The sequence below is a fragment of the Bos taurus genome, chromosome 24, assembly GCF_002263795.3.
Source record: "Bos taurus isolate L1 Dominette 01449 registration number 42190680 breed Hereford chromosome 24, ARS-UCD2.0, whole genome shotgun sequence".
NCBI lineage: Eukaryota > Metazoa > Chordata > Mammalia > Artiodactyla > Bovidae > Bos > Bos taurus.
The window spans coordinates 49,224,274-49,247,765 of NC_037351.1; the positions used below are offsets into that span (position 1 = coordinate 49,224,274).

The following is a 23,492-nucleotide window of genomic DNA, read 5'->3' on the forward strand; positions in this document are numbered from 1 at the left end:
GAGACAGAGGAATACCCAGCAGATAAAGGAACAGGATAAATGCCCACCAAACCAAACAAAAGAGGAAGAGATAGGGAATCTACCTGATAAAGAATTCCGAATAATGATAGTGAAATTGATCCAAAATCTTGAAATTAAAATGGAATCACAGATAAACAGCCTGGAGACAAGGATTGAGAAGATGCAAGAAAGGTTTAACAAGGACCTAGAAGAAATAAAAAAGAGTCAATATATAATGAATAATGCAATAAATGAAATTAAAAACACTCTGGAGGCAACAAATAGTAGAATAACAGAGGCAGAAGATAGGATTAGTGAATTAGAAGATAGAATGGTAGAAATAAATGAATCAGAGAGGATAAAAGAAAAACGAATTAAAAGAAATGAGGACAATCTCAGAGACCTCCAGGACAATATTAAACGCTACAACATTCGAATCATAGGGGTTCCAGAAGAAGAAGACAAAAAGAAAGACCATGAGAAAATACTTGAGGAGATAATAGTTGAAAACTTCTCTAAAATGGGGAAGGAAATAATCACCCAAGTCCAAGAAACCCAGAGAGTCCCAAACAGGATAAACCCAAGGCGAAACACCCCAAGACACATATTAATCAAATTAACAAAGATCAAACACAAAGAACAAATATTAAAAGCAGCAAGGGAAAAACAACAAATAACACACAAGGGAATTCCCATTAGGATAACAGCTGATCTTTCAATAGAAACTCTCCAAGCAAGGAGGGAATGGCAAGACATACTTAAAATGATGAAAGAAAATAACCTACAGCCCAGATTATTGTACCCAGCAAGGATCTCATTCAAGTATGAAGGAGAAATCAAAAGCTTCTCAGACAAGCAAAAGCTGAGAGAATTCAGCACCACCAAACCAGCTCTCCAACAAATACTAAAGGATATTCTCTAGACAGGAAACACAAAAACGGTATATAAGTTCGAACCCAAAACAATAAAGTAAATGGCAATGGGATCATACTTATCAGTAATTACCTTAAACGTAAATGGGTTGAATGCCCCAACCAAAAGACAAAGACTGGCTGAATGGATACAAAAACAAGACCCCTACATATGTTGTCTACAAGAGACCCACCTCAAAACAGGGGACACATACAGACTGAAAGTGAAGGGCTGGAAAAAGATTTTCCATGCAAATAGGGACCAAAAGAAAGCAGGAGTAGCAATACTCATATCAGATAAAATAGACTTTAAAACAAAGGCTGTGAAAAGAGACAAAGAAGGTCACTACATAATGATCAAAGGATCAATCCAAGAAGAAGATATAACAATTATAAATATATATGCACCCAACACGGGAGCACCGCAATATGTAAGACAAATGCTAACAAGTATGAAAGGAGAAATTAACAATAACACAATAATAGTGGGAGACTTTAATACCCCACTCACACCTATGGATAGATCAACTAAACAGAAAATTAACAAGGAAACACAAACTTTAAATGATACAATAGACCAGTTAGACCTAATTGATATCTATAGGACATTTCATCCCAAAACAGTGAATTTCACCTTTTTCTCAAGCGCACATGGAACCTTCTCCAGGATAGATCACATCCTGGGCCATAAAGCTAGCCTTGGTAAATTCAAAAAAATAGAAATCATTCCAAGCATCTTTTCTGACCATAATGCAGTAAGATTAGATCTCAATTACAGGAGAAAAACGATTAAAAATTCCAACATATGGAGGCTGAACAACACGCTGCTGAATAACCAATAAATCACAGAAGAAATCAAAAAAGAAATCAAAATTTGCATAGAAACAAATGAAAATGAAAACACAACAACCCAAAACCTGTGGGACACGGTAAAAGCAGTCCTAAGGGGAAAGTTCATAGCAATACAGGCACACCTCAAGAAACAAGAAAAAAGTCAAATAAATAACCTAACTCTACACCTAAAGCAACTAGAAAAGGAAGAAATGAAGAACCCTAGGGTTAGTAGAAGGAAAGAAATCTTAAAAATTAGGGCAGAAATAAATGCAAAAGAAACAAAAGAGACCATAGCAAAAATCAACAAAGCCAAAAGCTGGTTCTTTGAAAGGATAAATAAAATTGACAAACCATTAGCCAGACTCATCAAGAAACAAAGGGAGAAAAATCAAATCAATAAAATTAGAAATGAAAATGGAGAGATCACAACAGACAACACAGAAATACAAAGGATCATAAGAGACTACTATCACCAATTATATGCCAATAAAATGGACAACGTGGAAGAAATGGACAAATTCTTAGCAAAGTACAACTTTCCAAAACTCGACCAGGAAGAAATAGAAAATCTTAACAGACCCATCACAAGCACAGAAATTGAAACTGTAATCAAAAATCTTCCAGCAAACAAAAGCCCAGGTCCAGATGGCTTCATAGCTGAATTCTACCAAAAATTTAGAGAAGAGCTAACACCTATCCTGCTCAAACTCTTTCAGAAAATTGCAGAGGAAGGTAAACTTCCAAACTCATTCTATGAGGCCACCATCACCCTAATACCAAAACCTGACAAAGATCCCACAAAAAAAGAAAACTACAGGCCAATGTCACTGATGAACATAGATGCAAAAATCCTTAACAAAATTCTAGCAATCAGAATCCAGCAACACATTAAAAAGATCATACACCATGACCAAGTGGGCTTTATCCCAGGGATGCAAGGATTCTTCAATATCCGCAAATCAATCAATATAATACACCACATTAACAAATTGAAAAATAAAAACCATATGATTATCTCAATAGATGCAGAGAAAGCCTTTGACAAAATTCAACACTCATTTATGATAAAAACTCTCCAGAAAGCAGGAATAGAAGGAACATACCTCAACATAATAAAAGCTATATATGACAAACCCACAGCAAACATTATCCTCAATGGTGAAAAATTGAAAGCATTTCCTCTAAAGTCAGGAACAAGACAAGGGTGCCCACTTTCACCATTACTATTCAACATAGTTTTGGAAGTTTTGGCCACAGCAATCAGAGCAGAAAAAGAAATAAAAGGAATCCAAATTGGAAAAGAAGAAGTAAAACTCTCACTATTTGCAGATGACATGATGCTTTACATAGAAAACCCTAAAGACTCCACCAGAAAATTACTAGAACTAATCAATGACTATAGTAAAGTTGCAGGATATAAAATCAACACACAGAAATCCCTTGCATTCCTATACACTAAAAATGAGAAAACTGAAAGAGAAATTAAGGAAACAATTCCATTCCTAAAATACTTAGGAATATATCTACCTAAAGAAACTAAAGACCTATATATAGAAAACTATAAAACACTGGTGAAAGAAATCAAAGAGGACACTAATAGATGGAGAAATATACCATGTTCATGGATTGGAAGAATCAGTATAGTGAAAATGACTATACTACCCAAAGCAATTTATAGATTCAATGCAATCCCTATCAAGCTACCAACAGTATTTTTCACAGAGCTAGAACAAATAATTTCACAATTTGTATGGAAATACAAAAAACCTCGAATAGCCAAAGCGATCTTAAGAAAGAAGAATGGAACTGGAGGAATCAACCTACCTGACTTCAGGCTCTACTACAAAGCCACAGTTATCAAGACAGTATGGTACTGGCACAAAGACAGAAATATAGATCAATGGAACAAAATAGAAAGCCCAGAGATAAATCCACGCACATATGGACACCTTATCTTTGACAAAGGAGGCAAGAATATACAATGGATTAAAGACAATCTCTTTAACAAGTGGTGCTGGGAAAACTGGTCAACCACTTGTAAAAGAATGAAACTAGAACACTTTCTAACACCATACACAAAAATAAACTCAAAATGGATTAAAGATCTAAACATAAGACCAGAAACTATAAAACTCCTAGAGGAGAACATAGGCAAAACACTCTCTGACATACATCACAGCAGGATCCTCTATGACCCACCTCCCAGAATATCGGAAATAAAAGCAAAAATAAAGAAATGGGACCTAATTAACCGTAAAAGCTTCTGCACATCAAAGGAAACTATCAGCAAGGTGAAAAGACAGCCTTCAGAATGGGAGAAAATAATAGCAAATGAAGCAACTGACAAACAACTAATCTCAAAAATATACAAGCAACTCCTACAGCTCAACTCCAGAAAAATAAATGACCCAATCAAAAAATGGGCCAAAGAACTAAATAGACATTTCTCCAAAGAAGACATACAGAGGGCTAACAAACACATGAGAAGATGCTCAACATCACTCATTATCAGAGAAATGCAAATCAAGACCACTATGAGGTACCATTTCACACCAGTCAGAATGGCTGCGATCCAAAAGTCTACAAATAATAAATGTTGGAGAGGGTGTGGAGAAAAGGGAACCCTCTTACACTGTTGGTGGGAATGCAAACTAGTACAGCCACTATGGAGAACAGTGTGGAGATTGCTTAAAAAACTGGAAATAGAACTGCCTTATGACCCAGCAATCCCACTGCTGGGCATACACACTGAGGAAACCAGAAGGGAAAGAGACACGTGTATCCCAATGTTCATCGCAGCACTGTTTATAATAGCCAGGACATGGAAGCAACCTAGATGTCCATCAGCAGATGAATGGATAAGAAAGCTGTGGTACATATACACAATGGAGTATTACTCAGCCATTAAAAAGAATTCATTTGAATCAGTTCTAATGAGGTGGATGAAACTGGAGCCTATTATACAGAGTGAAGTAAGCCAGAAGGAAAAGCACCAATACAGTATACTAATGCATATATATGGAATTTAGAAAGATGATAACAATAACCCTGTGTACGAGACAGCAAGAGAGACACTGATGTATGGAACAGTCTTATGGACTCTGTGGGAGAGGGAGAGGGTGGGAAGATTTGGGAGAATGGCATTGAAACATGTAAAATATCATGTATGAAACGAGATGCCAGTCCAGGTTCAATGCATGATACTGGATGCTTGGGGCTAGTGCACTGGGACGACCCAGAGGGATGGTATGGGGAGGGAGGAGGGAGGAGGGTTCAGGATGGGGAGCACATGTATACCTGTGATGGATTCATTTTGATATTTGGCAAAACTAATACAATTATGTAAAGTTTAAAAATAAAATAAAATTAAAAAAATAATAATAATAAAAAAAAATAAAGAAGTAAAATCAAGACACTTCCTCACTCACTAACAAGTCTGTCTTCCTGAATGCCTAAGCCTATTCCCAGCAGTCTTGGGCAAAACTGAATTTGCTGCTGAAACTGATGGGCTGGGTTTCTCATTTGCTCACTGCCTTGCATCCTCAGTCTTTTAGGATTTCTAAGTCTTGACCCCAGTTGGCTCTCTCTACTCTGATGCTCTGCTTTTTGTATGCCCTACTCTGTCACTGAGTCTTAGGTTGCCCTCTCCCAAGGTGTTATGTAACATCCAAGGGGTCCTGCGGGGCTTGGGAGTTTATGCAAGGGGAGTGCAGCCCTGCCTCAAGTGATCAGATGATGGCATTTTTTAAGTCTGGTGATGTTAATGAGGAGGGAAAGGGGAAGCGTTGCCAAATGTTTCTGAAGGTCCCAGGATTTACTAGAACTATTGGCTTTAGACTCTGGTTGCAAGAAATAATAATTACTCTGGGTCAGAAAAATTCAAATTATGCTCCTAACTTTGCAACCAATTGGCTCTGTGACCCTGAGCAAATGACTTCAGCTTTAAGGGCCTGTGGGTCATCATCTCTAATTGAAAGAACTAGAATGAGGTTGGCAAACATTTAATAGAGAGTCAGTTAGTGAGTATCTTCAGCTTTGCAAGCCATCAGTCTCTTTGTTTCAAAACTCTACTCTGCTGCCATAGCGTGGAAGTAGCCAGAGACAACAGGCAAATGAATGAGTGTGGCTGTGTTCCAATAAGACTTTACTAAATATGGACCAGCCTGCAAGGTATAGTTTGCTGATCCCTGGACTAGATGATGTTTAGCATCAGATCCATTTCCAGTATTTTGTGACCACACAACTCCGTCAGGACTTAGTGACTCCTCCTGCACAACTGATCTCTATCACCCTGTTTAGTGCTTGTCCTGCGTACTCCCTTGCTCTTTATTGCTTTGTGTGTATTGGTGCGGTCTTCTTACCTGGAGGGCAAGCAGTTCAGTGGCAGGACTAGCCTTCAGTTCTAAACAGAGCACAGCACGTGTTAAGAATGACACAAACAAGCATATGAATCGTGACATGAAAAATGGTGATAACTGATGCGTGAGCCCTTACTGATGGAGCAGGCAAATCACCGAGGAGCAGCTCTGTCCTGACGGTCTCCGTCTCCTTCTCTCCCAGCCATTGCAGAGGTGCTGAAATGTGAGCATGAGCGGGCAGTACATCTTTTTGTCGACTCCCTGGTGAATCAGGACAAGCCGAGCTTTGCGTTCCAGTGCACAGACTCCAACCGCTTCAAAAAGGGAATCTGTCTCAGTTGCAGGAAGAACCGTTGTAATAGCATCGGCTACAATGCCAAGAAAACAAGGAACAAGAGGAACAGCAAAATGTACCTAAAAACCCGGGCGGGCATGCCTTTCAGAGGTAACCTTCATCCCTGTCCACCTTGCCCTGAAAAAGGACCTTTTCCTACTTCCAAATACCATGCTGTATAACAGGCACATCCCTGCAGTTTGAACACATCATTGCGAACCAGATTATATTGTGCATGCCCTAGGAAAGTTAAATATTTGAAAGTAAATGATGGGGGCTTCTTTGGTGTTGTGAATTATCACTCTATGATCGCAATATCAATAACTTAAAAATTCTATCTTGCATTTAGCTTTTCATATTTGTTTTCTCATTTGATTATCAAAATGATCAGAGATAGGCCCAACAGGGAATTGAAATGATATCTTACATTTTTATAACATGTTATAAAACCAAAAGTTTTGTGGGTATTATATTACATATAAGGAAATTGAAGTTCAAGAGGTTAATACCTTGTTCCTTTATTCAAGGTCACATAGCTGAAAGGTATCGAGGTCAGAGTCCCCTAAAGTTCTCCCAAACTCCAAGTTCAGGTCTCCTTCTTCCTTTTATTAAAATTTTTAATTGGAGAGATAATTGTTTTACCATATGTGTCAGTGAATCAGCTATAAGTATATATATATATATATGTGTATATATATATATATATGTATATATATATATATACTTATGTACTTGAGTATCCTATTCAAGGCAGGATATACTTATATATCTCCCTCTTGAGCCTCCCTCCCGCCCCCTCCATCCCACCCCTCCAGGTCATCACAGAAGGCTCCTTCTTCTATACTGCAGTGACCTCTTAGGCCACTGGAGAGAATGAAGTCAGAGGGAGATTAGAGGTTGGGCTGGACCAAAAGGATGTCAGTCCCTAAAAACTCACTGTGGTGGGTGACTCACTTTGGGTCAGGGTGTCCTAAGATGACAAGTGAGGCTCACAAATGTCTTTGTTCTGCCATCTCTGCAGTTTACCATTATCAGATGAAAATCCATGTCTTCAGCTACAAAAACATGGGAGAGATGGAGCCCACCTTTTATGTCACCCTTTATGGCACCAACGCAGACTCCCAGGTTCTGTCTTTGGAAATGTAAGTCATGGGTTTTCTTTGCTGGGTGCAAGACAAAGAATAAGCCGGAGAGAGTGCGCAGGGGCATGTGAGCACTTGCAGGGGAGCGAGTCTGCGTGCCGGGGAGGTGCTGGGTGGTTTGTCCCTCCTGTTTCACACTCTCCCCGGAGCCCTGAGCTCACAACATTTCTGGGAGGGAAGCTCCTGGGATGAATCAGCAGCGTGAGAATCTGCTGGATCAGCTGGGCAGAAACTGCTGTTTCATTCAGACAACACCTGATTCCCGAGGCTTTAGGAAATTTGGAACCTGAAACATGTCATCCGTGGCCCGTTTCCCATTATCTGTGGGAGGGGCACATGGAAATCAGTGTGGACCGGTTGAGCACTTGTAAGGTGCAAAGTGCCCTGCTGAGTAATGCTGGGATTGCCAAGGAATGCAATCAGGGTACTTGCTCTCAAGGCCGGGGGCTGAGCGGGGGGTCCAGACTTGTGTGCACACACTCATGCACACAGATGGGGAGAGGCAGGCTCCCCTAGGTGCTGAGCGAGAGGGACAGACAGGAGGGGCTGGGAGTTCCAGAGGCGGGGAGATGGATGCCCATGGGCTGAGGGGGTGAGATGTCACTGAATGGGGATGTGACTTCTTTTCTGTTCTTTCCTGATCCTGTCCCCTCACAAGGAAGTCGCCTACATGGTGAGATGCTCAGGTTCCCAAGCACTGCATAGGAAGCTGGGGTGCTGTGCGTGGTGTTAGCTCTCTGCTCACGTGCGGCACAGCTGAGCTTCCATTGCTGCTCCTGCTGCCGGGACGTGGAGGGTGTGGCAAGAGGGGCCTCTTGCGCATTTCTCTCCCATCCGTGAGGGGCAAGGGCTGTCATGTGTCACCTCGCACGGTGCCGCAGTCTCCAGGCAGTAGGGGATGGAGACCAGCTTTCCTCTCCCTTCACAGGGTGGAGCAGATCGGGCTGAATGCCACCAACACCTTCCTGGTCTACACCGAGGAGGACTTGGGAGACCTCCTAAAGATCAAACTCACGTGGGAGGGCAAGTCTCAGTCCTGGTACAACCTGTGGAAGGAGCTTCGCAGCTACCTGACTCAGTCCCGCGGCTCCAAGCAGGAGCTGCATATCAGACGCATCCGGGTCAAGTCTGGGGAAACCCAGCGGAGGTAAGTTCCTCATGACCCTCTTCCTGTCCTGTGTCCGTGGTCAGCAGAGGGCGTGTGCCTCTGCAAATCCTTTCCTTGGCTCAGTGAGTGTGCGAAGGGTGTGCTAAGCCGCTTCAGTCGTGTCTGACTCTTTGTGACCCTATGGGCTGTAGCCTACCAGGTTCCTCTGTCCATGGCATTCTCTGGGCAAGAATACTGGAGGGGGTTGTCATCTCCTCCTGCAAGCATGCACCTTCCATCTTTTCCTATCCAAAGCACGTGGGCAAAACCACAAATGCTTTGCAAGGAAGACTGAATCCCAGATCAATTTGTGCAGCTTGTGCCCTAGTCACAGGCCCTGGGCTGAGAGGGGTGGGCAAGTGGAGGCTGGAACCCAGCCCTTGTTCCATTTGCCAATTCCTGTGCTGGCCTGGAGGAAGGGGGCTTCTCCTGGACAGGGCACTTTAGGAGAGCTGCCTTGTTTTGTTTTAATATTGGTTAATATGCTCTAGTACGAGTTCAATTACTTTTTTCTGGCTGCACGAGGTAGCATGTGGGATCTTAGTTCCCCAACCAGGGGTCAAACCCGTGCCCCTTGCAGTGGAAGCAGAGATTCTTAATCACTGGACTAGGAGTGCTGTTTGTTAATCTGTTTGCTCCGGGGTCTATACAAACAGAAGTTGCATGAGATCTGTGGGGGTCCTAGCTTCCCTGACATCCTATCTTCAGAGCATTCTACCCCTCCTTGGGAAGCTCTGACTCCAGGACGTGGGTGGGGCCCTAACATCAAGGAACAGAGATTCCTCTGTGCTATGGCAACTGGCAGTTTCCACATGTCTGTTAACCAAGCCTAACATGAGAAATCAATGCCTAAATCAGCCTCTGAAATGTGCCTTGACTCTCTGAGCAGCTTCTGGCTAAGTGGGAGCCAGGAAACCTGGAGGACATTTGTCAAGAGAGGAGAGTTTCCTTGGCCAGATCCTTCAGCCAGCCCCTGGGAGGTCACTGCCAGCCTTGGGTCGACGGGAAGCAGGCTCCACTCTCTGTACCTCTCCATTACAGTTCTTCAAGTGTCTCATTTTCATCTGTCACGTACATTGCCTCTTGGCCATGCAGGGGTGGAGGCTTGGGTCACTCACCTGAGTGATTCTGGTCTAGAGACCTGGGCACTGGGGTGTGATAGGGGTGGGTGCCCACTGAAGGGAACTATTAGCACAAAGGCTGTGGTCTAGATAATCGTGTGTCTTTCTCTGTCTCTTGATGCTTGAAAGTGCAGCCTGTGCCGACGTGTGGCAGCTGAAAGGTGATCATTTTTTATTTTCGGTACTTTCTCTTTTGGCCACATTGCACAGCGTGCGGGATGTTAGTTCCCCAACCAAGGATCGAACCTGTGCCCCATGTAGTAGAAACATGGAGTCTTAACCCCTGGACCATCAGGGAAGTCCTGAAAGATGGAAGCAAATCTAATAAACCACCGAGCCTTAACAAATGTGAACCATTTTCCATATTGGTTTCAGATATGAGATTTTAAAAAGTAAAACATTACAGGTGAATCAGAAGCCCCTCTGCTGCCTGACTCCTGCCCTTTCAAACCAACTGTACTAATCTTCCAACATTAACACGTGTTAGCGTTTCCCTCTTCATGATGTTTATACTTTCACTACTTCTATCCATGCGCAACCTGTAGAATTGTTTTGGTTGCTTCTGAAGTTTACATGAGTGGATATTCCTTTCAAAGTTGCTTTTCTCCATTCAACATAGTTTATGAAATTTATACAACACATATCGATCCCATCTATTCATGTTTAGGCTTCCCAGGAGGCTCGGTGGTAAAGAATCTGCCTGCCGAGGCAGGAGCTGCAGGAGACACGGGTTTGATCCCTGGGTTGGGAAGATCCCCTGGAGAAGGAAAGGGTAACCCATTCCGGTATTCTTGCCTAACAAATCTCATGGACAGAGGAGCCTGGCAGGCTACAGTCCATGGGGTCGCCAAGAGTCAAACATGACTGAGGGACTGAGTGTCATTCATGTTTAACTCCTGTATGCAAGCCATCACTGAACAAACAGTGGTGTCACCATTGTTCTGCTGAATATTTACTTGTTGTTACTTTCTTGCAGTCATAAGTAGTGCTGAGAAGACCATCCTGGGATATTTTCCTTGTGCACATGTGTCAGGGCTTCCTGTGCTTAGTTAGTCATGTCTGACTCTGCGACCCCAGGGACTCTAGCCCTCCAGGCTCCTCTGTCCATGGGGATTCTTCAGGCAAGAATACCGGAATGCGTTACCCTTTCCTTCTCCAGGGGATCTTCCCAACCCAGGGATCAAACCCATGTCTCCTGCAGCTCCTGCCTTGGCGTGGGTAGCCTTTCTCTTCTCCAGGGGATCATCCCAACCCAGGGATCAAACCCAGGTCTCCCGCATGGCAGGGAGATTCTTAACTGTCTAAGCCACCAGGGAAGCCCAAGAATACTGGAGAGGGTAGCCTATCCTTCCTCCAGGGGATCTTCCTGGCTCAGGAATCAAACCTGGGTCTCCTGCATTGTAGGCGGATTCTTTACAAGCTGAGCTACCTGGGAAGCCCATGGGCTTCTTGGGGGCATGTTAAATCACTGGGTTATAGTATATGTATTTACCAACTGGACTGGATATTAATCCCTTTCCAAAGTCCTTGGACTAATTTTTCATCTCAGTCAATGAGTAAAAGTTCTCTTTTTCCCCCTCCTTTGGTGGATATTCTTGCCATTCCTTTGGGTGTGACTTGGTTATTTACTGCTGTTTTCATTTGTATTTTCTGATTGAGTGTAATGGGTATTTATGGGCTGTTTGGGTTTCCTGGTAAAAGTTTGGAAGAGTGTTCAGAATGTGACTTTTGTCCTACTGGTAAGCATCATGGTCAGATTTACAGGCCATGGGGTCACACTGACCACACATCACCAAGGCTGATGGGCTGGAAGTTGGGCTGTACGTTATAGCTGAAATAGTTTTAAGACTACTGATTCTTCCTGTGATCTTTGTTGTCTACTTCCTGAATCTTTTCTATTGACTCACAGCTGAGTTCCAGTTATGCTTGTCAGTGGGTATTTCTGGACACCATGCTGGAGGGACCTTGAGTTCCTTCACTCAAGGAGTTTATAGTCCCCTACAGATACAGGAATCCACAGCTATTCAAGGCATGATATAATGTGTTAAATGAGATAACACCTTTGCTATTAACTCTGTGCCATAGGAAGTAATGACAGTAACAAAAATGACATTTATACAAGGATATGCCAATTCATTAAACTGGGAAGTCAACAGAGGGTTAGCTTAGTAAGGTCTCAAGCAGTCAGGGAGGCTTCAGAGAGGCTATGCCTTGGAAGTCAGGTGGCCATTTGGACAGACAGAGGGAAGAAGGTGGAAGGGGTGTGATTAAAGGCTGCATGAGCCAAATCATGGGAGACATCAAAGTGAGACCCTTTTGGTGTGCTTATAGCAGTGGTGGGGAGTTCTGAAGGGTCTTGAGTCAGGATGCGCGAGATGAAAACTTCTCTTTTCTTCTTACTCCATCTGCCTTGGATCCAGAAAGCACGGTATGGCTGACGCACAGCTGTGTCCCTACCCTTGGAGTTTTGGCTACATCAGTGGTTTCTTTTTCCTTCTAGATTGACTTTTTGTGCAGAAGATCTTGAGAACACCCTTATATCGCCTGGCCAAGAGCTCTGGTTTCACAAGTGTCTGGATGGCTGGAGAATGAAAAATCAAACCAGGTAAGCAGGATGTGCTCAGCGGTTCATGCAGTGCCTGTTGACGGGCCCCCAGGCTGGATGTACGTCTGGGCAGTTGGGACATAGAAGCCAACAAAAGCAGATGATGTCCCTTCCTTTATGAGGCCGACCTTCTGCTGGAAGGACATATATGAATCAGTGTGGCAGGATGTTGGATGCTGTGAATGTCCCTTTGCCTCTTGTTCTGCTTCACCCTGTGGGTGTCACAGCCGTGGTCCTGCTGGAATGAGGTCTTTCAGTGACTAAGTCCCCAAGCTTGGTACCCATGTTCCCATCTTAGATTGAATTTCTGTGTAGTGACCGGGGCTGTGGGAAGTTCCAGGGCTCCTGGTTGCCTTCTGGGCACCAGGGTGGAGTGGGGAGTTAGGCGGAGTAAGGGAGAAGCACAAGGCTTGCTCCCCTTTTAAGATTTTCTGGGACCCAAGTTGGTGTGAGTGGATTTAAGTAGGCAACTCTCCCCCTTTCTCTTTTCTGGCCGTGAGGCATATGGGATCTTAGTTTCCCAACCAGGGATCAAGCCTGTGACCCCTGCATTGGAAGCATGGAGTTCTAACCACTGGACCACCAGGGAAGTCCAACTTTCTCCCTTTCTGAGAAGCAGGAATGTTCAATGTGCACATCACTGAATCAGACAAAGGGGTCATCTTGCTTCGGTGTCCCTCTTGCCCTGTGCTGGAGTCTCATCATTTCAGAATTGAGGAAGGCTGATCCTGTGGTATGAAGCAGTGGGTCCATCAGAAGGGGCCTCAGTCACACACCCTCTGAGCCTAAATGCCTGCTGAGCAGGAGGGAGACCCACCCCCCAGGTCCCAACCCCTGGTCCAGTCAGAGGTACCAAATAACAAGGCTACCCAGCATGTAGATGCGCCCACCCTGCGTTTGTGCTTCCATACAGCATCTCATTTACTTTGATCAAGTCCACGATGCTGGTGCTGTTAACCTTGTGGGCAGCTGGGGGACCTGAGACTCAGGGAGGTTAGGTCACTCTTTTCAGGTCCCTCAGTTGGTGACAACAGAGTGAGGATTTGAAGCAGTTGGTTTACTCGAAAGCCTGTGTTCTTTCTTGAGCGTGGAGGTTCCACTTGCTCAGATGAGTCACCACGCCTCGATCTGGGTATCAATTATCAAGCAGCTGCACCCATGCTGGGTTCCCTCTGTGATTAGCTGTCTGCCAGCCCTGAGGGTTGAGCTACAGCCTGGCTGTTCTGTCTTCTGTTCAGAAGCATCAACGTGACCATACACTTGGAGATCATAGGACTTGTGGCATCCTGAAAACTGCTCATTTAATTAAGAGACTCAGTTTAGAGTAGGCTTACAAGATTTTCTGCTATGATAATAATTTTAATTCTTCATGTCTGTATTTAAATTTATACCTTTCCAAGTGCTTCCACACATTTTGATTTCACTGATTCTTGGAACAGCCATGTAAATTGCACACCCGGGAAGGACTGCTATTCTGACATACTTTTTTTCCCACTCCAGAACTTCCTAACAGTTGAGAATGCCATAATTCTCTTAAAATATCTCTTTGAGAAAACAAGTTGTCCTTTCCTTTGCCCTCAAAGGAATAGAAAACAACAGGATCCCCAGTAATAAATTAGCGCCAGGAAGTGGTGACATCTCTGAACTTGTGTTACACCTTCAGTAGTCTCTCTCCAGCTACGAAAGCTGTTCACAGAAAAGGAGACTGAGGCTCCGAGAGGCTCCATCGTGCGTTAGTGTAGCTGAGATTTAGAACCAAGATCTCTTGACTCTGTCCACTTCCTGTCATATTGCAGGCTCTCCTGTGTTTTTAGAGCAAAGCAAAGAGGACTTGATGGTTTTCCCTGCGGTTGCGTGTGTGTGTGTGTGTGTGTGTGTGTGTGTGTGTGTGTGCACGCGCGTGCATATACGTGCATGCTGAAGGTGATTATTCTGCTAAATATGCAGGTGTCAGCACTGAGGTGTAGGGAGTCAGGAACCCAGAGTGGGCCCTGATGTGGTGTTTCTCAAGTTGATTCTGTGGCTTTTTGGGGGAGGGGGAGGAAAGAGCACTCAGAACTCTCTCCATTTGTTCTGAAAGGGAAGAAGGTAAAACAGGCAGAGAGGAGTGGAATAAAGCTTGGTCTTGTGGTAAGCAGAGGTGCATAGCTGCGAAGCCAACTAACAACTCCGCCCCCACATGGTTCCTTTCAGTCCAACCGTGGAGCATCTCTGAGGGTGCCTGCAGGGCCCCCCACCCACCCGACTTCCAAGCCCGTGGAGGGACGTTACAGTGGAGGAGCCACCTGATGGGAGGACCTGGCTTGACCCTGTCCCTGGAGCACTGGGAGGAGCCTGCTCTCAGGGCGGCTCTGTGCCTCCCACGAAGGCTGGGACTTCTCGCCGGAGGGGAGCGCGCACCGCCGTGCCTGCTGGCCTTGCTACTGCTCTAGCACTGCTCTCCCTCCAGGTCCGCGAGCAAAGGGCTGCCGCCCGACCTCTGCGCCCACCAGGCTGGTTTCTCAGTGACTGCATGAGCCTGTGCTTCACCTGACAAGGGTCACGGGCTCTGAGTGCCTCTGTGTGGAAGGCTGTCCGCTGCCTGGCCTCACCTGACTTGAGTGAGAAGTCTTTCTGCTGGGAGCTGGCTGATGTCAGGACCTGGGACCTTGTTCACCCAGGGAGGGGACAGTAGGTCTGGGAGGTGCAGAAACTCTCACCCTTGTGGTTCAGTGGGTAACTGGTAATATGTCCCAGTTATATTTTATTCCGTCCTGCTCCCCAACTTCCTCTCTAAAGCACGTATCATTGGCTTTCTTATTTTTTCCATTGCTCATTTTTGATTGGACAAATACTTGCTAAGCACTGACAGTTAGCAAGTGGCAGTAGGCACCTTAGTAAATTTCTGCAGACCCTCTCCTCATTTGAAGCCTGACGGGTTTGGGATGTCTAGACTTGCTTCCAGTTTAGATGATCCAGGACTATGCACGAGGGGCACTGAGGGGCTATAGGATGTAAGAGTTGGATGTAAGACCCTGAGGCTTCAAGTGGTTTCTACCTATTTCTTCGTAGTTGACATGCATCCTCCTTCAGAGTGACATCTTTGATCACCAGCAGTGTCATACGTCCTGGGGACAGAATGGTGACCAATTGCTGGATATGATTGGCAAAATCTCTTCTGTGTAGGAAGATGGGAGGGGATTACACATGTCTGTTCATATGGAAACCAGCACACAGCAGATGCCAAGATGTAATTAATGCCATCCTTGTTCCTTCTTGAATTATCTTGTTCAAATACCAGTGCCCTTTCTGTGCTGAACTTCTTCGAAAAGCCCCTACTTCTAGATCTTGGTTTGAATGAATATACATGATATCTGAGGAATCCTTTTGTAATTTTCAAAAGATTTGAACATGCATCACTTATTTAGAGACTCATAACAGAAGGTGAGCAGGGTAGCCACTATTATCTCTATGTTACAAAACCAAGGCTTAGTGAGGTTCAGCCATGGGCCTAGAATTATATATCAGGTTGGTAGTGGAGCCAGGTGAGGACCCAGACTTCCTGGAGCCAAAGCCCATGGTATGCACATCTCTACAACTTCACCAGTTCTCCTACAGCCATTTCCCACCAACATGCCCTAGACGTGACAAACAAGGAAGGTTTTTCAGAGCCATCCATGAAACCCTAAACCCTTTTATTAATATAGAACTGGGAGGACAACTGTGCTAAGGGGTTAGGACTCTTATGGATGAATATTATTTGGAAGGAGTTGTGATGGCAGGTGGGGTTGGGGGAAGAGCTATTTTCTCTGTACTTAGGTTTTTAAGCGTTAGTGTTAGCTGTTCAGTCATGTCCGACTCTTTGTGACCCCACGGACTGTAGCCCGCCAGGCTCCTCTGTCCACGGGATTCTCCAGGCAAGAATACTGGAGTGAGTTGCCATGCCCTTCTCCAGGGGATCTTCCCAACCCAGGGACTGAACCTGGATCTTCTGCATTGCAGGTGGACTCATTGCTGTCTTAGCCACCAGGGTCAGGAAGATCCCTGGAGAAGGGAATAGCTACCCATTCCAGTATTCTTGCCTGGAGAATTCCATGGACAGAAGAGTCTGTAGGGCTACAGTCCATGGAATCACAAAGAGCTGGACATGACTGAGGGATGAACACTAGGTTTTTAAAGGACATTGTTTTCATCTGTCTTGTGCCAAAGTTGTATCATTGTTCAATGCCAAACTTCTGAAGACATAACCAGTCAAAGACCTCAGTTCAAAGTATTTTCTCAATCCAGTCGTGTGCTTTTCCTGTCGCTTCTGTGACTGCTTTCTAGACAAAGTAAAGTTAGTGTTATGACTGTGCATCCTGATCACTTTCTGCTCCTGCATTTGTAATGGAAGCCTTGGGAATGGAATCCTCAGTGGGTCTTGTATTTATACATTTGGCTAGAAGCCTTATTTGTATATAATGATGCTTTTTTAAATGCTTAGAATGCTATTTATTTCTCAAGTGTATATAATGTATAAAAACAAATGTATGGTTAGTTTTTACTTTATGATTAACCATTTTCAAGATTAAAAATTTTACTAGTAAAATAATAAAAATCTACAAAATTCTTCGTGGTCTAGCATCTCGGGTCTTAAAATCTGAAAGAATTATGGCTGCTTAAGCCTAGGGTTTAACAAAAAAGTTACTTTAATGTAAGATATGTTCTCTGTTTGAATCTAATTGTTGGTAAGAAGTGGACAGCAGCTCCTTTCACTAAGGAACAAGAAGAGAAGTTACTTGAATCACAGTAGGAAGTCCAGGTGGTTCAGTGGTAAAGAGTCCACCTGGCAATGCAGGAGACACAAGAGAGGTAGGTTTGTTTCCTGGGTTGGGAAGGTCCCCTGGAGGAAGAAATGGCAACCCACTCCAGTATTCTTGCCTGGAAAATTCCATGGACAGAGGAGCCTGGAGGGCTGCAGTCCGTGGGGTCACGAAGAGTCAGAAATGACTGAGCATGCACGCACAGACGCACAGACAGAAAGTCCTGCAGGTGCATGTTGGGAAGAATGGGGCAGAGCTTGGGGAGTGTTGGTGAGGACGCAGGTTTGATCTCAGGAGATCTAGCTAACAGTGACTTAAACCAGATAGAAGATGAATCCTGTATTATGTTAAAGTCCCCAGGTGGTACTGAGGTTGTGTTCCCTAAAGCCAGGCTCTTAGTTTTTGCTGTGACATTCATAGGATGTTCTCCCCACCACACAGTCCAAAGTGTCCCCCGTTAGGTCCACTTCTAATCCCTGGGAAGTCAGAAAGGGAAGACATATTCCCTTTTAGTAGCATCATTGAGGAGTTGCCCACATTCTTTGGCCAGAAAACAGTCAGATCACACCAGAAGCTAGGAAATACTGTCCTCTTCTTTTCTAAAGATTTATTTACTTGGCTGTGCCAGGTACTAGTTGCTGCACATGGGATTTTCAGTCTTCATTGTGGTGTGAAGCTTTTTCAGTTGTGGCAGGAGAACTCTAAGTTGCAGCATGTCGGATCTAGTTCCCTGACCAAGGGTCGAACCTGACTCCCCTGCGTTAGGAGCACGGAATCTTAGTCACTGGACCACCAGAGAAGTCCCAGGAGAATAATGTTTTTATTCAGGGTGCCTGGGGGCCTAGCTGAAAATGCAATTACTATTTAAAAAATGGAAATGGATATTGCCAACTGTGCGTTGGGAATTCATTTTTATTCCCTTTAAGTCATCCTTTAAATTATTCCATCTTATTGTCAATTTTTAGTCAACTAGACCTGATTTATCACTATGAAGTTGATGGAGTACATACATTTGACTTTATTTCTAGTCTTAAATGTTAAAACATTTAAAATGAGAAGACTCCTCCCTGCAATGAGTCTTTGTGATGGTGGGAGGTGTCTGTTCTTCATTCCCCCCCAAGACATTCTGAAATACTAGTCCCTAATCATGAATGCAGGGGAGGGATTGGCTCAGAGAGTAAGAAGTATGTTCTTAGCCTCGTTCAGGGAACAGAAGAAAGGGCTGAAACCTTCTTTCTGACCAACAAAAGGAACTTTTTGAAATTGCCCAAAGGTAGAGGTGTAGCCTGGGTATCTCCCTTGTGCCTTGTCTGACTTGGGGGTTCAGTGCTGCCCCTCTACAAATTGGAGTCAGGGAACTTTCATGGGGCTTTCTTTGACTCTACAAATGGAAGCCCCGAACTCCTGGGAAAGATGGATGTCAAGCAGGTACTAGAATAGCCCTTGTTACCAAATGTGGTTTTCTTAGTTTCCGCCTCTGTTTTCAGAGTTACCCTGGGCCCTTGGCCATGTTAGTTCTAGGAGGGCTGAGATTTTTATCTGGCTAGTTTACTGTTGCCGTCCTAGATCCTAGAATAGTGTCTAGAACATTTAAGGTGTTCAGTAGGTATCTATATAATGAATAAAATTAGGTATGAGAAATCAGCTATTTAAACAGGCAGTAGGGGAACTGGGGAAAGACCAATCAATCTGGAGTCAGAAATATGGGCATGCCACTCAGGATTATGTGAGCTCTAGGCTAAACACAATCTTTCTGAACTTCCATTTACTCTTCAGAGACAAAGAGATAATACCTTTAGGGTTGTTGTGATTATTAAATATATACAGTAAAAAGTTTTCTGTGTTTTGCAAACATTTGAATTGGGAAAGGACAAAGACAGAAAGAAAATTCTTTTTTATGTAAATGTGGAAATTTATATATGATAAAGGGGCTCCATTAATCATTGGTCAGGGAATGGATGGTTCCCAGGATACATGATGCCTGGGAAAGTAGACTCAACTAAAGGAGAAACATAAGATTAGATCCCTATCTCACATCATTTGCAAAGATTAATTCCATTTGGATGAAATCTATAAATAGAAGAAGGGACTGGTGGTCCAGTGGCTAAGACTCAGCACTCCCAATGCAGGGGGCCCAGGTTCGATCCCTGGTCAGCGAACTAGATCCCCACATGGCACAGCTGAAGAGCCACCATGTGCACCCAAGACCCAGCACAGCCAAATACATAAATAAATATTTTACAAAAACACAAAAGAAAGGTATGCTAATAGATGCTAAGAAAAATCAATTTGAAATTGGGGTAAAACCTGAGGAAAATTTTTTAAAATGTCACAATTGGGACTATAAGAAATAAATATTTTGAGTAGATCAACAAATATTAAAGAAATTGAAAAGCTAATGAAAGATTACCTCACATACTCAAAAAACTCCCTAGTCATAGAGGTTTTCCTGGGAAGCTCTGAGGTCATTCGGGTGGACGCTGATTCAAATGACTAGTGTCCTTATAAGACATCAAGGATGCTTGCACACAGAGAAAAGACCATGTAAGGAAAGAGACCGAGAGTAGCCATCCACAAGCCAAGGAGAGGCATCGCCAAACCTGCCAACACCTTGGTCTTAGACTTTCAGGCTCCAGAATTGTGAGAAAATAAATTGTTTAAGCAACCACCTAGAATCTCAATGTCAATGTCAATGGCCTAGAATGATTTTAGGCATGAGCAGAGCCGTTTCCAACTTGCTGTGCAAACTGTTTCAATGTTTGTTTTTTTTTTCCCCTCAAGGCAAGTTTCTTAGAAATGTCAGATTTGCAGGGCAGGTCAGTTCAGGCAGAGGCTGAATGCAAGTGTCATAGTTGCTGGAGAGAAATGAGGGGGTCCTGGAAGGGGTTGGGAGTGAGGCCCCCCTCCCCACCTCCAGCAGTAGGTGGCAGGGGGTGAGACAAAGCACACAGTCTGGTCAAATCTGCCTTGTCTAAAAGAAGAGAGTCGTTATTAAAAGAACAATATAAATTGTGCTATATTGCACAATGCTATAAGGGTTATAATGGAGAAGAAAATGGCAACCCACTTCAATATTCTTGCCTGGAGAATCCCATGGGCAGAGGAGCCTGGTGGGCTGCAGTCCACAGGGTTGCAAGAGTCGGACAGAACTTGGGGACTAAATAACAGCAACAAGGGTATGAGCGCTTCCTTGGTGACTCAGTGGTGAAGACTCCGCCTGCCACTGCGGGAGATGCAGGTGACTCGGGTTTGATTCTTGGGTCGGGAAGATCCCCTGGAGGAGGACATGGCAACCCACTCCAGTTTTCTTGTCTGGAAAATCCCATGGACAGAGCAGTCTGGTTGGCTATACACTCCATGGGGTTGCAAAGAGTCAAATGTGAATGAGCATGAATATGAGCATAAAGTTTATACTTCTAGGCAGTCTGTAATTTATGAATAAACGTTCATTTTTAAATCGAATGTTGAGAATGTTCAAGCTTTCCTCCATAGAAACAGTGCTAGAAACTATAGCTGTATTCCCAGTGTTGCTAGACCACAGGCCCCGTCGAGCTGAAACAAGATAGTAATGGGACGCACTTGGGTTCTGAGTCAGGGTGCCGGAAGGAGGGGGAAAAGAAGACCAGCTCTTTCAAGGTCGACCCTAGTTCAAGTATTGAACTACATAAAGTTTGTTAGGAAGTTCAAATGGGAGCTGACAGTAGCTCAGTCGGTAAAGAATCTCCTGCAGTGCAGGAGATCTGGCTTTGATTCCTGGGTCAGGAAGATCCCCTGGAGGAGGAAATGGCAACCCACTCCAGTATTCTTGCCTGGAGAATCCCGTGGAAAGAGGAGCCTGGCAGGCTACAGTCCATGGGATTGCAAGAGTCGGACGTGACTTATCGACTAAACCAATCACCACCAAAGTTTGTCAGACTCTGACGTTTCTTTTTTATGTCTCTTGCTTTCTTGACTGTAAATTGTGACAGTATTTTTCTTGTTGCAATAAAGTTTAATGATCACTTTCTATTTTTTCTTTCATTTTATTTATTTTTTAAAACTTTATGTTTAATTGGAGGATAACTGCTTTACAATATTGTGCTGATTTCTGCCACGCATCAACGTAAATCAGCTGTAGGTATACATATGTCCCTCCCTTGGAACCTACCCCGTATCTTCACCACCCTCCTACCCCAACCCTCTGCTCTAGGTTGTCACAGAACACTGGATAATGATCACATTTTAAATGACTGAAATTTCCATGTAATGGGTGGACCATCTTCTTTTATTTAGCATTTTATTGCGGCTGAGATTCACATTCCTTTTCTGCTCTCTTTCTCCCTCCGCTGTCTCCTGTTACAAGTTCTCTGGTTGCTCCAAGTGCTTCCCCTCCCATATCCCTCAGACATTCCATTTTCCAAACTGCCTTGACTTTCTACTTCTCCAGGATCTGGTTTATTCAGAATAGCTGACATCCTCAAGGGCTTCATGGGAAGCTTTGAACTGAACTCAGTCCTGCTCATGTGTATCAATGGCTAATAGACCTCTAACCAGTACAGAACTATTGCCATTGTTAAAAAAAAAAAGATGCTTGTTAGTTCAAATTAATCTTTACATTGAAGCAGCTGAGCGCATCAAAAGGAAAGTTTCCTGTTAGTGTAGGAAAACATTGAGTCAAGGTGCTCGCCTTACAGATAGGCTAGCCCTTGGGAATCTTTTCTCTAACCACCCCTCTAAAACACTGCTGGGTTTCCACAGCTGATTTCGTTCCTCCGCTCCTGATCCTGTAGATGCTCTGAGCACCAGTATTTCTTTTCTGTCCCCGTCCTTCCCAGTGGTTTCCACGGTGGCAGGAGGTGCCTGGAGAGAAGAAAGGTGTCAAAGTTGTCTTTTCTAACTGTGGGTTTATCTAGAAATTGGGAATAGCCTCTCCTTAAAAAGAAGCTTACTAAGAAAATAAAAGGAATGATAGTAAAACAAATATAAACGAGGGTTCAAGTCATTTGTTTTCCTAATATCTGTGGTTAGTGATACCGTGCAAACTTGACTTTCCCTACATCATATCAGTGCATCTTTGTGCTGTGGTGGGAAAGGGCCGCTGGAAGAGTCTGGAATCGAGGACAGGTCTAAGCAGGCAGGGCTTCGGTCCGGCAAGGAGCAGAGTTATCTGGACCAGCATTAATTATCTCAGCCTAAAGGAATTCACATTTAACTTTGTTTATACTTTCCCAGGAGATGTGTGATCCTAGTCAGATGCCACATAGGAACTTAAAAGCGTTGAGGCCGGGAGCAGAGGGTGGGATAATCTCCCTGGAATGGAGAAGCTAAGAGTGCACTTAAAAGCAAGCATGTCTTTGCTTCTGCCCTGGTCATTCTCCCGGGACAACTTCAGTGGGATTAGTTGCGAGGCCTGTGCCTCAACCAGTCACTGCGAAGGCGTGCGTTCCATCGCGACCTCAACCCATTTTCTTTGTTCGGTCAGATCTATCAGCCCTGCTAGGGGTCCTGTGTCCTTTCTAGACAAGCACGTCTGTTCTTTCTGACTAGGTTGCCCCAAACTCTTTACATCGGATTCTTTTTGGCTGATCAAAAGACAACCCCATTTACACACTACTATAAATAAAATAGATAAGTAATAAGGACCTCCTGTGTAGCACGGGGAACTCTACTCAATGCTTTGTAATGGCCTCGATAGGAAAAGAATTTAAAAGGTGGAGATATATATATATATATATACGCACAACTGGTCCACTTTGCTGTACAGTGGAAAATAACATAACATTGTAAATCAACTATACTCTAATAAAAATTAGTTAAGAAAAAGAAACCCTCGGCGATGTGGCTTCACAAACCCTGCAGTTCATTTTCTTGGTGACCCAGCAGCACTACTGCTATCTTTCCCTCCCTCAAGGCAAGCTTCTTTATTATGTGCAGGAAAAATAGTGCCTGAACTAGCATACATAGGCTGGATAAATGACAAGTTCCTACCGTATAGGGCAGAGAACGATATTCAGTATCTGAGTTATATGCTATAATGGAAAATGAGTATGTATAACTGAGTCCCTTTGCTGTTCAACAGAAATTAAACCCAACATTGTAAATCAACTAAATGTCAATACAATTTTTAAAAATCACATTGATTTTTAAACTGAAGAATTAAAGATTAGTTAGAAGAATACAAGGGAAAAAAGTTGCCTGCCAGATCCACCAAGGATGCTTCAGCCATCCAGCCAGTGGTGCACCCTGAGGGGCCTCACAGTGGGAAATACAGGATACTGGC

General features: G+C 43.9%; 1 protein-coding gene across 1 annotated transcript in view; it reads left to right on the forward strand.

Annotated features, from left to right (window-relative positions):
- LIPG (lipase G, endothelial type) overlaps positions 1-17,040 on the forward strand; it is a 33,517-nt gene extending 16,477 nt beyond the window's left edge. Inside the window, exons 6-10 of the mRNA XM_002697766.6 lie at positions 6,306-6,548; positions 7,459-7,579; positions 8,508-8,726; positions 12,348-12,452; positions 14,646-17,040. Of these exons, the coding sequence (XP_002697812.2) occupies positions 6,306-6,548; positions 7,459-7,579; positions 8,508-8,726; positions 12,348-12,452; positions 14,646-14,667 (710 nt within the window). The 3' untranslated portion in view covers positions 14,668-17,040. The remainder of the gene's footprint in view (positions 1-6,305; positions 6,549-7,458; positions 7,580-8,507; positions 8,727-12,347; positions 12,453-14,645) is intronic.
- The last annotated feature ends 6,452 nt before the right edge of the window (positions 17,041-23,492 follow it).